General features: G+C 36.8%; 1 protein-coding gene across 1 annotated transcript in view; it reads right to left on the bottom strand.

Annotated features, from left to right (window-relative positions):
- hfm1 (helicase for meiosis 1) overlaps nt 1–15,307 on the bottom strand; it is a 103,700-nt gene extending 88,393 nt beyond the window's left edge. Inside the window, exons 1-9 of the mRNA XM_073063920.1 lie at nt 15,094–15,307; nt 11,713–11,760; nt 11,175–11,245; nt 4,612–4,744; nt 4,035–4,186; nt 2,239–2,316; nt 825–983; nt 514–714; nt 335–423 (exon numbers count right to left, since the gene is read on the bottom strand). Coding sequence (XP_072920021.1) covers nt 335–423; nt 514–714; nt 825–983; nt 2,239–2,316; nt 4,035–4,186; nt 4,612–4,744; nt 11,175–11,245; nt 11,713–11,760; nt 15,094–15,307 — 1,145 coding nt within the window. The remainder of the gene's footprint in view (nt 1–334; nt 424–513; nt 715–824; nt 984–2,238; nt 2,317–4,034; nt 4,187–4,611; nt 4,745–11,174; nt 11,246–11,712; nt 11,761–15,093) is intronic.
- Between the last annotated feature and the right edge of the window lie 1,467 nt (nt 15,308–16,774).

Below are 16,774 nucleotides of genomic sequence, written 5' to 3'. Positions count from 1 at the left end.
CAAAGACTAAGAGTGGACCACCAATCCTCAACTCAGGGTTAATAAACCTGACTGGTCAAAAAAATTGTTACATGAACAGTAATTCTTCTACATCTGTGTGTAATAGATTGGACAGACAAAGATGGAAGACCTTCATTGCTGCCGTAACAGCCAGCAACATAACGGGCAATAAGTAAGTTATCTTAAGGTCTGAAATTGACTAGTTATTTACTGTCTAATCATATAAAAAAGAATTACGGTGGGTAACATTTGAGATTTCATCCAGGTCTGTGAATTTACAAATTCACCTTCCAAACTTCAAAAAGTGTGCCCTTCAACATGATTTCAATATTACCTTTGCTTATGCTCCATGGTCATAATAAATCTGGCATCTTTTGCAAGTATGGATGCAGACTGCTGTACGCCTTTCCTTGTAGCACAGAACTAAAAGTTAAAAATGTCCTTTAATAAAACATCATTGAACTATTGATAATCAACTTTAAAAGTCATAATCAGAATTAAAAGGATAAATACCACCAAAGTTGGTTTTTGTTCAGAGTATGTCTGTATAACGCTAGCTACTTTGTAATTCAGGCTCAGGTCAAATTTGAATTCAGTTTGATTATTCGAGCAAGGAAATCCAAGTACAACTTTGCGGAGCTTTACAGGTCGATGGCTTTCATCTATCTTCATGGAAATTCCTGGTCCCTTTCCATCAGATAACCATTCTGCAATCTTAGAAGGCAAAACAAAAGATGTACAAATAAAATTTAAAATGTCATGATAAATGATTCTACTTTCTTTCTGAAATCTTACTTTATCCAGAAAGATGTGAATAGACTTACATCTTCAACATTTGGAATAGTTGCTGAAACTGCAACAAATCTCAGTACTTTATCTGCAGGCTGACCAGATGAACGCAAGACAATTGACTGAATTGTTTTCATTCTGCTGACAACAACTTCAAGGGTTGCACCACGACTTTCATCTTTCACAACATGTGCCTACAGTAATAGAAATTTGCCACTTCAGAAAATGGAAATGAATTAACTTGAATTTTCTTCAAAAGGTCTAAACATATAAAATGTCCGAAATTTCTTCAAAGGTTAAAAAAAAGTAATAACTTGGTGAAATGAACAGCAACTTTTAACTTCAATGAACAATAGCCTAGAGTGCTACAACATATAGCAACATTTTCATGTGCCACAAAACTAGATTGCTAAATGTACATAATACATAGGACACTATTGACTATACAGAACAAAGGCATGTAATGCATGATTTGATATCACTTGCACAAGATTCTTCTGCACAGATGAGGCCCAAGAATGAATTGGCCCTCATACTAAGCTTGCTTTCAAGTTAGTATAATTGTTCCTGTAAATCCTATTACAACATTTTCCTGGTATATACAGCCTCAAGTGGCTTGCTTCATAATGTAGATCACGCAAACCCTGAGATTTGCCCCAAGCATATTCTAATGGCTTTTTGATAGCCTGCTATTGTCAAAAGTTAAATCAGTTTTAAATTACTGATAATAATCAAAGATATATAACAACAATTCAAATAGCATTAAATTCGTTTTTTAATGGTTACAAAAACAACTCAAACCAATTCAGTAACAACACTTTTAAAGTAAATAGTTAACAAACCACTTAAGGCATTTCACTTTGAGCTTGAGTTCTGTGAAATGAATAGGGTCATTATGCCTAACTTGAATAGGAGGTCATATGGGCTGTTCACTCCTTCTGCCCAGGCTGACAAACCCCCATTTCTTCCCATCCACACCATTCAAGCAATCCAGGACAGAATCTTTGAAGAAAACAAGCAATTAAGGACTAACCCTATATACAGCAACTACTATTCCAATCCTTTCGATTACACCATAGCCCTATCATCTACAGTTTTCTTTTGCTAGTTCTCCAATGACAGCTGGAGATATATGATGCACCATCAATAACTATAGAAGACTGGAAGTGAACGATAGGCTTTTATTAACAGCGAAAAGAGAGCGCGACTTGTCGAAGACTGAGGGAGGAGCAGTGCCCCAGTCGCCTTTATACAGGGGTCTGTAGGAGGAGCCATAGGAGCAGTCAGCAGAGGGGCGTGTCCATACAGGTATACATAGTTTACCATAATATATTTGCCATTTAAGCTCATGCAGTATACTTTGACATGCCTCTTATAGGTACCGCACAATTTTTAGCTTAATGACTTCAAAAGTTGGAACATTTCACTGTGCAATATATACACCATTACCTCATCAATTAGGAAAAGCCGTACCAGCTGTACTAATGAATTGTCTCTCCATTTTCTTGTCATAGTATCCCATTTTTCCTGAAAAAAAATTGGAAACTCGACAAAATTTGTCAAAAATACATTTATATAAACTACATGGCTACAACTTCTGATAGGACCATAAGAACATTCCCAAAATAGTTTTGTTCAATTAGTTTGAGTGTGCAGCATTCCTTATTTATCAATGGGGGTATGCTCCATTCCTTAGTTATTGTAATTAAAAATTCATGTAGGAATACATTCATCAAACCTATACTCTAATACCCTATTTGTGAACATTGATATTCTACCGTACCTATTTATATATTGTACTCTGGAAGTAGAAAAGACCAAGACCACAATCACCAAAAAGCCTTCATATATAAGAAAATGGAAAGCTTGTCAATTTAACACATTTGTTCAAAACACATGTTAGGGATATAAAGAAAATAACTAGGTAATTTAGTCAAATGTTGGTAGTGGATAACCTTCTAGAAGTCATATAGTTATTTTAGTAAGGTCATATAGCTGCTCTGAATGACAACAGTTAACTAAGGACACTCAAGATAAATTTGTAAAAAGTCAGTCATATTTCATAAATTTAAGTAAAGTTGAAGAAATAGCAATATTGATAAAAGTACTTTAGATATGAAATTTCAAAAGCATTTAAAAATGTGACATCCATGGAACATGTTGATAAAATGACAGCATACTTTATTAAAGAGAATACGGTTGGGCATATGGTCAATGCACAATGGTTAATTGCAGGGTTGTAAACACTGATATTTCTCAAGGTTCTGTTTTGTCTTCGTTATTCTGCTTAATTTATCATTTGAATTTAGTTATACTGATACAGATGAGGATAAGAAACAAAAAATTAAGCATATGAAATTCTAGAGTTATCTACAGGAGTAAAGACTGCAAAAGGGATAATCCTAAACCAATTAAGTCATTGATATGCCTTTGCTACTGTGTCCACTTTTGGGATTCTTGGTGAAAAATAACTCCAAAGATGATAAGGAAAGGCTTTAGTTACACGGACATTTGCTCATCCAGTGAAAACTAATTTAAGTATTTAGATTATTAAACTGCAAATTGTTAATTCCACTAATCTGAGAGCCAGGAACTAGAAGACATAAAATTAAAATTACAGTAAAGAAAGCGGTTAACATTATTCTCAGTTTAAGTTTTAAGGATATGGAATGTCCAAACAGGAACAATGTTAAAATACTGGAAACAGAATGAAAAGGGCATAAGAAATATAAAAATAAATACAATTGACAGTTCCTGCAAATAATCAGCAAAGACACAATGGCATGAATTACTTCCTTCTTTACATAAATTTCCATAATTCAGCAATAGCACTCTTCTGTTTTCTAACATTTTGTGTTATTTGCTCCGAATAATTACAATCTGTAATTGCTCTAAACCAACCTGGGGTCCATGGATCTTTGCTTAATGGTACTGGTCTATGGTATATAAAAAAAGGTTGGGAACCCCTGCTCTAAATAATGCAATGAATGAAACTTGGAACTTGAGATCACTAGGAGGATGCTTTCATTACAAAATTCTCTAATAATCCTGGTTAGCTACCAGTTCAAAAGTATTTATGTGTCTATGAAGCCCAATGAAACATCATATTGTTGTAAATGCAAAGAAAATAAACTTAAGGGAATTTAATTTAAGGAAACATTCTAATAAAGGTAGCTTCTACTGAGTTATCACTCCTTTTTATATTTTTATTATATTTGCATTGTTTCCTCAGTGCAGAAACTTACAGGAGTAGTTAAGATAATATGTGCATCTTGGATCTCAAAATAATCATCCATTTCTGTATCTCCAGTAAGTTCTTTGCACATTAATCCAATAGATCCAAACTTTTCTTTCCAATCTTCATATCGCTGGTTGCACAAAGCTTTGATTGGAGCCACTAGGAAAAGGAAAGATTCCATTACGTGTCTTGAAGAAACGTCACGGAACAAATTGGACAAGTTCCTTTCAAAATTAAAGATAAAGCACAATTATACTGTACATACTCACAGTATTCATTTTGTAAACCAGTTCAGAATTATTGACTAAAAATGCAAATCATTCCTTCTTCTCATAGGGGGCTATTATAATGGTTTGGCTGTATTTCTGCAATTGTGTATCTCACAATCACATCTATGTACAGATTTCATTGTGAATAAACTGTATTTTAGTTGAAATATGCCAGCTGAATATACCAACAGAATTAACAGAATATAGGTGGAAACACAGCACCGGTTTTGCATTTATTTTTTTAAATTATAGTAGAAATAAAGTGTTTTGTGTTAGTATAAAAGGACTTAATTTAAACCTTTGTATTAAACTTACTGTATACAATTTTTATATTGGACCACGGTTTTGGAACTTCCATCAGTATTCTGACGATTGCTAGTTCAAATATGACAGTCTTTCCAGAACCAGTTGGGGAACAAATCACAAAATTCTTTTCACCATAAAGAAGCTAAAGAAAATGCAGAAAATTTTAAACCTAATTAATTAAATGTTGGAAGACAACAATCTACAACTTGTAGAACTTTCTTTTTGCAGCATCTTATTCGTATTATCCAGAAGTCTGGAGGAATAATTTATAGGCATGAGTTCAGATAATTAGGGATTGGTAATCATTGCTTGTCCTGCAAGTGAATGAGTGAAATTCTCCCGGATGCAAAGATGACATCTTTAATACATCATGCCATATTTAGATCGTACATTTTCCCTGTTCTATTTTCCAAATAACAGGCATGGAGCAATCAATAAAGTAAAGAACATGCATTATAATTGAGAAAAATATTTGAGAACATAGCATAAATATATAAAATTAATCAAAAATCTCAATCTAATAAATACCCTTAACCAGATTAACAAATTATTAAACAAAGAAGAAACCCACTCCCTATAAAAACTGCAAGGTGAAGGAAAAAGAGATTCCTTTCAAGAAAAAAAACAGGATGATTGAAAAATAAATTTAAAGAGTTAGTAAATCTTGCAAAAAACACAGGTGCAATAGTTCTTAATCACAGTCGTTAATTCTGCTTTGTGGTACGTCCTTCCCATGTGAATCCATCCTACAGAATAAGGGAGTTCAGTTTATTGTGCTGTTTGGAAGTGTCAAATTAATTCTACTCATCTGCCCTGAAAGTTTGCCCTCAAGTACTTTTCTCGACACAATATACTGCCAATCTGGAACAACACACATAAATACGAACAAAATGCTGGAGAAACTCAGCAGATCCGGCAGCATCTGTGGAGGGAAGTGAAATTGACGTTTTGGGCTGAAATCCTTCATCTAGACTGGAAAAGAGACAGGAGCTAGAATAAGGTTGGGTGAGAGCAAGACTACACCAGCTGGTAGGTGCTAGATGAATCCAGATGACAAGAGGAAGATAGAAAGGTTTGGTAGGATAGTGAGTATGATGTGAGAAGTTGCAAGGTGTTAAATGGAAGAGGCTGAAGAAGATGAAAACTGATTAGAGGATGATGGCCCATGGAATAAAGGGAAGGAGGTGGAGAGCCAGGGGAAGGAAGGTAAGGCTGATGAGCAGGTCAAGACGGTGGGACTAGAGGGAAAAGGGAAAACTGGGGAGGGGTAGGAAGGAAAGAGAGGGGAGTTTGTACCAGAGGTGAGAGAAATTAATGTTGATGCCATCAGTTGGAGACTACAAAGATGGAATATGAGGTGTTGTTTCTCCAATCTGCATCTAGCTCAACTTGGCAGTAGAGGAGGCCACAGACAGATATGTCATTGAGGGAAGGGAAATTGAATTAGAATGGCTGGCTACTGAGAGAATCTAGTTGTTATGTAGAAAGAGTGGCAGTGCTGAATGAAGCAATTTCCCCAATCTGTGTGGGGCCTCAGTTATGAAGAGGAGACCACGTAGGAGGAGTACTGGATGCAATAAATGATAGCCTTGATTCATCAGTACTGCCTCACATGGAAGGACTAGTTAGGGGCCTGAAAATTAGTTAGGGAGGAAAGTATCGGGGTAGGTGTAATACTTGGACAGTTCCAGGGATAAGTGCCTGGGAGGATATTGGTAGGGAGGATCAAGCTGACAAGGGAGTCATAGAGAAAGCAAACAATTCTGAAAACGGAGAGGGGACGGGAGGGGTTGACAAGATATGCCTGATGGGGAATTTTGTTAGAGATGGCAAAAGTTGTGGAGAATATTATTGCTGAGGTTTGTAGAGGACAAGGGGAACATGGATGAGCATGGATAATGAGCTGAGGGTAGATGTGTCAGAAATGGAGGAGGTGCAGATGAGGGCTGCATTGATAGCAATGGAGGAGAAACATTGTTTTCTGAAAAAAGGTGGACATTTCAGATGTCCTGAATGGAAAGCCTCATCATGAGAACATATGGAGCAGAGACAGAGGAAATGAGAGAAGGGAATAGCATCCTTGCAAGTGACAGGGTGAGAAGAGGTGTAGTCAACATAACTGTGGAAGTCAATGAGTTTGTAAAAGATCTTGGAAGCAGAGAGATCAAGAAAGGATGGAGATGTGTCAGAGATGGACCTAATAAATCTGAAGGTGGAGTGGAAGTGGAAGTTGGTGGCAAAGTTGATAAAATTGACAAGCCTTACATGGGTGCAGGAAGTAGCATCAATGAGTTCGTTAATGTAGCAGAGAAAGAGTTGGGGAGCATTACTAGTGAAGGATTGGAATATGGATAGTTCCATGTAGCCAACGGAAAGGCAAGTATAACTACTTTCTTCTGCTTTTCTTTGCTCTCCCTTTTTAGTTTCTTTAATGACTAATTTTGTATGAGAGCAAAATTGCAAAGAAGAGCCGCGATGACTTTGGAGATTTTAACAGGTCTTTAACAACATTCCTCTCTAATCTCCCATGAAACTGAAACAATGGATTATTCTTTCACAATACCTATCTTGCTTTTTTGCTCCCGATTTGAGGTTCCATCTGTGATGATTAACCCAAAGAAATGTCTTCTCACAAGTCACAGCTCTCTTGCAGACTGCATCATATTTTCCTCCAGGATTTCCCTATATTTTACTGCATTAATTTTATCCTCTACCTTCTCAAGCAATCCAGGGCCTGCTACAGTGAATCATCCCTACAGCATGATGCAGCCACTACCATGCTTCATGGTAGGGATGGTGTACTTTTGAAAATGTGTGGTGTTTGGCTTACGCCAAACATTGTTTTTAGTCTGATGGCCAAAAAGCTCAATTTTGTTTTCATCAAACCATAGAATCTTCTTCCAGCTGACTTCAGAGTCTCCCACATGTCTTCTGGAAGATTCTAGCCAAGATTTCAGTTTTTTTTTCAACAGTGGCTTTCTCTTTGCTACTCTCCCATAAAGCTGCGACTGGTGAAGCACCCAGGCAACAGTTCTTGTATGCACAGCCTCTCCCATCTCAGCCATTAAAGCTTATAGCTCCTCCAAAGTTGTATAGGTCTCCCTCTCTAGTCCCCTCCTTTCACGGTCACTCAGTTTTTGAGAATAGCCTTCTCTAAGCAGATTTACAGCTGTGCCATATTCTTTACATTTCTTGATGATTGACTTAACTGTACTCCAAGGGGTATTCAGTGACTTGGAAATTTTCTTATATAATCTCTTGACTTGTGCTTTTCAATAACTGTTTCACGGAGTTGCTTGGATTTTTCATTTGTCTTCATGGTGTAGATTTTGCCAGGGTACTGGCTCACCAGCTGTTGGACCTTCCAGATACAGGTGTATTTTTAATACAATCAATTGAAACACCTTGTCTGCACACAGGTCTCCAAAAATGGATCTCCATTTAACTAATTATGTAACTTCTAAAACCAATTGGCTGCACCAGTGATGATTTAGTGTGTTGTATTCAAAGAGGGTGAATATATATGCAATCAATTATTTTGTGTTTTTATATGTAATTAATTTAGATCACTTTGTGGCGATCTGTCTTCACTTGACACAAAAGAGTCTTTTTCTGTTGATTAATGTCAAAAAAACCCAAATCAAATCCACTGCAATTCAGTGTTATTAAACAATAAAACATGACAACTTCCAAGGGGGATGAATACTTTTACCTAAAACTTTTGCACTATACATTATATTGTACACAAAATCCAAGATTTATGATTATCATTCTGTTATCCTGCTCTTGATCGTTAGTGAAAGGCCGAAGACAATCATTGACTGTGTATTTAACAGTACTTCTATAATCTGCTTATTAAGTGTCTTCCTTGATTACTCAGCTTCCAAACTTATTGCAGTAGTGGTCCGCAGAAAAAATAAACAGAATTCCAGTGGTAAGGTCAGCTTTAATATCATAACATCATTGAACAGTATGTTTCAAAAAGATCTCCTGGTAAAACTGACAGCACTAAGGAAGTTGTTTGTATTTGTCAATCGTCTCAGCCCTTGGATATGCTGTGCAAGGCAGGGTCTGTCTTCAGCCTTTATTAGCTCCATTCACAGATCCATACAAAATAAAACATGGCTGCATCTGGCAAAAGCTGAACATCTAGACCAGCTGATTAGTGCCAAGTAAAAATTCCCTTGCAACTGCTGGGCAAGGATAAATCTATCTCATTTGATGTTCACTCACATTTTAATCACAAAAACACCTTTCAACATCTGGAGAAACACCATAGATGAGAAACTGAACTGAACCAGCCACATAAATGCTACAGCTACAACACAAAGTAAAAGTCTGTGTATTCTTTTGTGAATGGTTTCTCGCTGACTCACTTCTTGACTGCACAAAGCCTACCATCATTTAAAGCACCTGCCAAGAATATGATAGAATAGCTTCTGCTTGCTTTTTTGGATTCAAAAAGAACAGTCAAGGAACTGAACAATTTCTATTTGTTTCATAGCTCATCTAAAAACTCACCAAAGTTTCAACATCACCTCAAAAACCTATGAATACCACCACAAAGGGAAAAGTAGATGTTTGATTAGGATGCCAGCACATTAAAGCTGCTTCCAAAACCATACATCATCCATACTAGAATACATATCATTGGGTCAAAATTTTGAAGCATCTACCTGATTTTAATATGGATTACTTTCATCAGACAGACCACGGCATTTCATGCAAGTTGCTAACTAGCCAAGGTATATAGGTAGTATGATATATTAGTACTTAAATTATATTAATTTAAACACACTGGCTTGCTACACTCTCTATATCCTTGTTTACTGCATTAGTAGAGTATCTTTGACATTCCTAAATAACAATGCCAGAAATCAGAGATATATTACAATAAAGATCATGGCCATACAGTATACAAAAGAAATACAGTCCCTTCTTTTTCTCCTGAGGCCTGCAAACTATTTCCATTTCATATTTATCAGACTCATTTCTGAATGCCACAATTGACAATAACCCTACTATTACTCTTGGCTGTGCCTTCAATGCACTAATCATTCCCTTCAAAACAAAGCTGTTCTTCATGCCATTTCTGTTTCTTTTCACAAACCTGCATTTTATGTCTTCTTGGCATTTTCACTGATATGAACAGTTATTCTCTAACTGTTCTGTTAAAACACTTCAATAACTCCATGAGATTCCTTCTCCATCTTATCCATCCCTTGAAAAACAATCCAGCTTCTCCAAGAAATCCTTGAAACTAATGTCCTTATTCTTAAAATTGTTTCAGTAAATATCTCCTATCTGCTTTGGAAGTTTCACACAGAGAGTAACACTGTGAACTGAACATAATACTCCAGCCATGGGTAACCCAGTGTTTTGTAAACATTCATCATGACTTCCTTGTTTTTGCATTCTATACTCTATTAATGTATTGAAAACCTTGAGGCCATGCACCAGGACCACAAAGAGGTCCTTGCCTAAGTGGTGGAAGCAGGGGATCACTCCTCTCTCAGCCACCATCTGCCTCATCAGTAGAAGATTCTGTAAATCCAACAGCGCCTTCATTACTCATTGCAGAATCTACAAAATTAAATTAGAAGTAAGACATCCTCAATCCTGAGGGACTGTGTAAGAAGCAAAAAAGGTTAACTTGCTAGTATAGCAAGAATTAGGAAGATAAACAGTATGGAGAGAGTATATGTGGAATCTTGTGCACAGATCTAGTCTTCCTATCTAAAATAAGACATTTGCAAAATGGGAGTGCAGCAAATGTCGAATAGATTCATTCCTGAGATGGCAAGAGAAATTAAACAGGGCATCTATTCAAGTTTAGAAGGATGAGGTGACCTCATTGAAACACAGAAACGTCTAAATGGGCTGAGCATGGGGATGATGAGTTGATGTTTCCACAGGCTGGGGTATCCAGGAACAGAGGTCCCAGTTTCAAAAAAAGGTGTCAACCAATCAGGATAGAGATAAAAATAAATTCCTTCAAGGATTTAGACCTTTAGAATTCCAAACCCAGGAAGGCATTGAGAATAATGAAGACAGGAATCAGCAAACTTTTTCATATTAGGGAATCAAGAAATTAGTGCAGGACAATGGCACTGAGAAAAACAATCATCCATCGCCTTATTAAATGTGGAACATGCATAAGGAGTTAAATTTCATATTCATGTTTTAATTTCTTATGTTGAATTGTTCTTCTATTTGAATGTGCTGCAATATTGTTTTTACAAACACTGAAAAATCCAGAGCAAGATTAACAAACTTTCCAAATTTAGACCAATTATATGATTTGTTAGATGCTTGAGAAATGATGAAGATTAATGTGTAGGAAGGCTGCAGTCGATAACTTTTCGCGTTACCTCTAATTAAATTGTTTTCACAAAAACCTCTTGTTTTTAAATTGCACAATTTTGAAAAATGCTAATATTTTGAAAACTTCTTATTCTGTCAAGCCTTACCCAATCATTACATTTTCCTTTCCAGTTCTTCCATAAATGCACATAAGTTTCTTAAGAGCCTTAATTTTAAAAAAGCATAAAGCTATTAATTATTGTACATACATCATCTAGCACTCTGGACTGTATATAGTTGAAGTAAGGAAATTCTTTGAAAATGCTTCTAAATTGTACCGCTGTGTACATTCGTGTTAAGGATTAAGTTAATGTCATTTCAATAACAGCATTTACCAACTGATACATCGTTAAATGTTTAGTAATGAAACAGAAAATTTAACAATGTGCGGTCTTTTCCAGTCTCAGCATAACTAATTTTCAACAGCAAACAAATATTTAAAAAAGAATAGTGTAACATGTGCAGCTCTTGCCATCTAGTGGCAATATTTCCATCAAGAAACGAGAAAGCTTCTATTGCCTATTACACTTTACCACACATTTTTAAAGTCTAGTCTACATAACTTTAAAATTCTTTCAAATAGATTTTTTTTTGGAATTAATACTCTCACTAAGCTTCTGAAAGAGAACAAGTATTGTTGCAGAAATTATTTTAAAACTATTCAAATTCTAATTAAATAAAGGATTTAATAAATTAGTCTCCTTCATTTGATTAACAATAAAAAGCTCACAAATATTGAAAGGATACGAATTTCAGTAACTGCTCTCAAAGTTCCTGAACTCTTGCCTGTTACATCTACAAGAAAAAACATTAAAAATCTTTGAAGAATCAAGGAAAACTGGACAGCATTTCAGTCATTATTTTGTTGAATTACTTTCACAAAAGTTATCTGCATTTTGTAACATTTGCATCTTGTTGTTTCCTGCTTTTACTAGAGAGGATTAACAAGAGATATACTGTATTTCATATAGAACATAGAAAATCTACAGCACATTACAGGCCCTTCAGCCCTCAATGTTGTACCGACCATGTAAGCTACTCTAGAAGCTGTCTAGAATTTCCCTACTGCATAGCCTTCTAATTTTCCAAGCTCCATGTACCTACCCATGTACCCTATTTTATCCGCTTCTACCACATTTGCTGGTAGTGCATTCCACGCACCCACCACACTGTGTGAAAAACTTACCTCTGACATCCCTCTTGTGCCTACTTCCATGCAACTATGTTGTGAAAGCGTTTCTTAATTTACCAATGAACCATCTTTTTATTTGAAAGACAGGTTAAGGGGCTATGCAATTGAAATTGAGTCCTGAGTCCATTTCACTTACATCCATGTGCCTATCTAGGAGTCTCTTAAATGCCCCAAATTTATCTGCCTCTACCACCACCCTGGCACCGTTTCTCTTTAATTTCCTTTCATTAGTAAGTTCAGTCTCCTTGTAACCACTTAGTATCATCTTCAACCAGCTTATTGTCAGGTATCTACCTAAAAATTCTTTCCTCCTTTCCTCTCCAAATTTCTTTCTGCTGCTATCACACACATCTGCTGATATACACATTTTGTTCATGTTCACAATGTAAGCAAGCATACTGCCTGTTATCTACAAGTTCAATTAGTCCTGAGGTAGAACAAATTATCATCACAGCATATCCTACTGATGAAAACAGCTCAACTCATACAAAAAACTGGTGTTTAAGACTACATGCAATATACTTGAGGAGAAACAAAATAAAATGGTTAAGGAAATCATATATTTTCTCATGCTTTTCCTACCTCTCAATAACCATCCCATGAGATTCAGATAACCATAGGGATTGTCCTAGGAAGCCAATAAATTTCTGAACTTTTACCTTCTATTGACCTCAGGGGAGACTTGGTGGAAGCGGCATGGTATGTCATAGACTCTGGGCACTGCCAAAACTGGAGAGTAAACGTCCAGCAATGAGTATTTTCTTTCTTGACTTCAGAGAACCCTGTATGTGAGGCTTTCTGACCTTCTAATGACTAGCATTCTGTGAAACATTACATTGGATATCCCATTACTAAGTTATTGAATTGTATTAGGCAGGCAGTTAACTATTCTTCTTCAATGAAACTAGTTAATATAGGGCTGCAATAGCAGGTAAAATCCTGTGTAAGTTTGTCTAAATTAGACATCACCAGTGAAATTAAGAAAAATGGAAGAGGACTTAATAAGGTTAAAAAGATACTAAATAATACAGAAAATTAAATAATAAATTATATGAAGCTGATTAGTGTTTAGTTTTTGCCTCCAAAGCTAGTCAGATTTCTCAATCATTACAACTCCTCCTCTGACACCCAACACAAACATACCTCAAGTATGTGCGCTTAACCTACTGCCCTACTCTTTCTACACTCATCCCTGCATGGTTAAGTACTGCACAAACACTCTCTATAAATTTGCTGATGACACCACTGTTGTTGATAGAATCTCAGTTAGTGATAAGGAGGTGTACAGGAGTGAGAGATCAGCTGGTTGAGTAGTGTTGCAACAACAGCCTCACACTCAACATCATCAAGACAAAGAAATTGATTATGGACTTCAAGAAGGGGAAGTCAGGAAACACACACCAATCTTCATTGAAAGGTCAGCTGTGGAAAAGCTGAGCAACTTCAAGTTCCTTGGTGTCAACATCTCTGTGTGTCTACTCTGGGCCTAACACATTGATTCAATCATGACGGCATGCCAGTGGCTCTACTTAATTATGAATGAGATTTAGTATGTCACTAAAGATTCTTGCAATGATGCATGGTGGATAGCACTTTGACTGATTGCATCAAGACTGGAGAACCCAATGCACAGGATTGCAAGAGGTTGCAGAGGGTTATAGACTCAGCCAGCTCAATCATGGCAAAATCATCCCACATCAAGGAATCTTGAAGAGGCGGCACCTCAAGGAGGTAGCATCCATCACTAAGGACCCACACTATCTGGGACATGCCCTGGTTTCATTACTATCATTAGGGAGAGGTACAGGAGCCTGAAGACCCACACTTAATAATTTAGGAAGAGCTTCTTCAAGTCAAATCAAGTCAAGTCAAGTCACTTTTATTGTCATTTCGACCATAACTGTTGGTACAGTACATAGTAAAAATGAGACAATGTTTTTCAGGACTATGGTGTTACATGACACAGTACAAAAACCAGACTGAACTATGTAAAAAGTTAACACAGAGAAAGCTACACTAGACTACAGACCTACACAGGACTGTGTAAAGTGCACAAAAACAGTGCAGGCATTACAATAAATAATAAACAGGACAATAGGGCAAGGTGTCAGTCCAGGCTCTGGGTATTGAGGAGTCTGATCGCTTGGGGGAAGAAACTGTTACACAGTCTGGTCGTGAGAACCCGAATGCTTTGGTGCTTTTTTCCAGATGGCAGGAGGGAGAAGAGATTGTATGAGGGGTGCATGGGGTCCTTCATAATGCTGTTTCCTTTGAGGATGCAACGTGTAGTTTAAATGTCCATGATGGCGGGAAGAGAGACCCTGATGATCTTCTCAGCTGACCTCACTATCCGCTGCAGGGTCTTGCAATCCGAGATGGTGCAATTTCTGAACCAGGCAGTGATGCAGCTGCTCAGGATGCTCTCATTATAACCCCTGTAGAATATGATGAGGATGGGGGGTGGGAAATGGACTTTCCTCAGCCTTCACAGAAAGTAAAGACGCTGCTGGGCTTTCTTTGCTATAGAGCTGGTGTTGAGGGACCAGGTGAGATTCTCCATCAGGTGAACACCAAGAAATTTAACGATCTCTATCAAGGAGCTGTCTATGTTCAGCGGGGATTAGTCGCACCATGCCCTCCTGAAGTCAACAACCATCTCTTTTGTTTTGTTCACATTAAGAGACAGGTCTTCCACTCCAACATCAGATTTCTGAAAGGTCTATGAACCCATGAAAGCTACTTTGTTATTCCTTTATTTTGCACTATTTAATTATTTTACGATTTATAGTAATTTTTTGTATTTGTACTGTACTGCTGCCACAAAACATCTCACGACATATGTCAATAATAATAAACTGATTTGGATTAATTTGTACTTAGTGGCTTTACTAAAATTCACAAAAAGCAATTGTATCTGCTATTATAATATCCCTCACCTTTTACATTAAATGAATGTGGCATCATAGGAAGTACATGTGCTTTTATCACATACTGAGTGCCATTCTGCTGTTTTTGTCTGATGTCATTTGTTACACTACATTCACTGTGTTTTTCAGTAAAGCTTATAAGTTCATGTTCTTCATCATGTAACAGGGACTTCTCAAGAAAAGCTGGACGGTTATCAATTGCCGCTTTGGTTGGTGTTGGCATTTTAAATAATCTGCAGGAAGAGTGACATATATTTATGTGTTGAAAATTTAAGACTTTAAGAAACACTATTTTATTTACCAAATACAATGAAATTACTTTTCAAACTTCTTAAAATACTAGCAAAACACATACAATTATTTTTCAGGCACTAGATGTGTAATTAAGAAGGAAAATAGTGAACGTATTGGTTTAACACTTCAAAAAGTATCTATAACCTTGATATTTTCTCAGGGGTAGTGAAAAAGCTTGGGGAGTAAGGGCATCAGTGGGTTGGCAGTTGTGTAGGGTTTGGGTTCATGAATATGATTTTTTGGACTGAAAACATGGAAGTAAAGATTGACAGTACATCCTAAAGAAATTAATTGCAGAAATACTTTGATAAAGCAGTTTCTCACCAGTCAGATTTATGTGCTATCTATCTATGAAGGGGAAAGCTGCACGGAGTGCAAATGAGTTAAGTCTGCCACTGTAGGATGATGGGACTTGAGAAGAAGTTGTGAGTGGATCGATGATGGCAATGAATGAACATTATGATACTTATGGTGGGGGATTGGGGGAGTGGATTGGGATGATTTGGTTGACTGCAAGAGCAATGGAACATTATAGGATATTGGACATCACACAAAGCTGCTACTCTAAGGTGGAGGAATTTGATTACAGGTGCCCAATGTATGAAGAAAACTTGTGTGTCCTGTGGGAAATACTTCCACTTAACTCAACCAGTATGCAGTATAATTAAAGTGCTTATGTTGAAACAGGTCATAAATATTTAAGTCCTGATATAAAAAAATTTATATCATCCTCTCTTAACTTACAATTTAACTTCAATTGTTGCTCAGACTAAATATCAGAATGGGGAAGAAGTGTGATCTGCGTGACTTTGACTGCGGAATGATTGTTGGTGCCAAACAGGGTGGTTTGAGTATCTCAGAAAAAGCTAATCTCCTGAGATTTTCACACACAACAGTCTCTGGAGCAGGAGTTCCCAACCTTTTTTATGCTATTGATCCCCACCATTAACCTAGCCATTAACCATGGACCCAGATTGGGAAGCCCTGCTCTAGAGAATGGCAGGAAAAACAAAAAAAATGTCTAATGAGCAGCAGTTCTGCAGGCAATAACACCTTGTAACTGAAAGTAGTCAGAGGAGAATAGCCAGACTGAAGGTGACAGTAATTCAAATAACCACAGAAGGTACCTAATAAAGTGGCCACTAAGTGTAAACGAGTTTGATCAAAAGCCTCCTCATGTCAGTACTAAAAGGATTAAAGCCATTTTTAAATGTTAACATTTCTATTGAAAATCCATTGACGCCATAATCATCGAAGAAGACAGCTGGAAAATTTGGCAGTGAGTCATGGTATTTCATCAGAGAGAATACCACAGCTGATTCTGTTCTTTCTGTAAATGAGTACAGGAATGTTTCAAGCAAGTATGGCAAACATTTTACCAGTAACCAATCTAGCC

The sequence above is a fragment of the Hemitrygon akajei genome, chromosome 12 (assembly GCF_048418815.1).
Source record: "Hemitrygon akajei chromosome 12, sHemAka1.3, whole genome shotgun sequence".
Lineage (NCBI taxonomy): Eukaryota > Metazoa > Chordata > Chondrichthyes > Myliobatiformes > Dasyatidae > Hemitrygon > Hemitrygon akajei.
The sequence above is the reverse complement of the archived record's forward strand: the minus strand, read 5'-3'. Positions and strand labels throughout refer to the sequence as shown.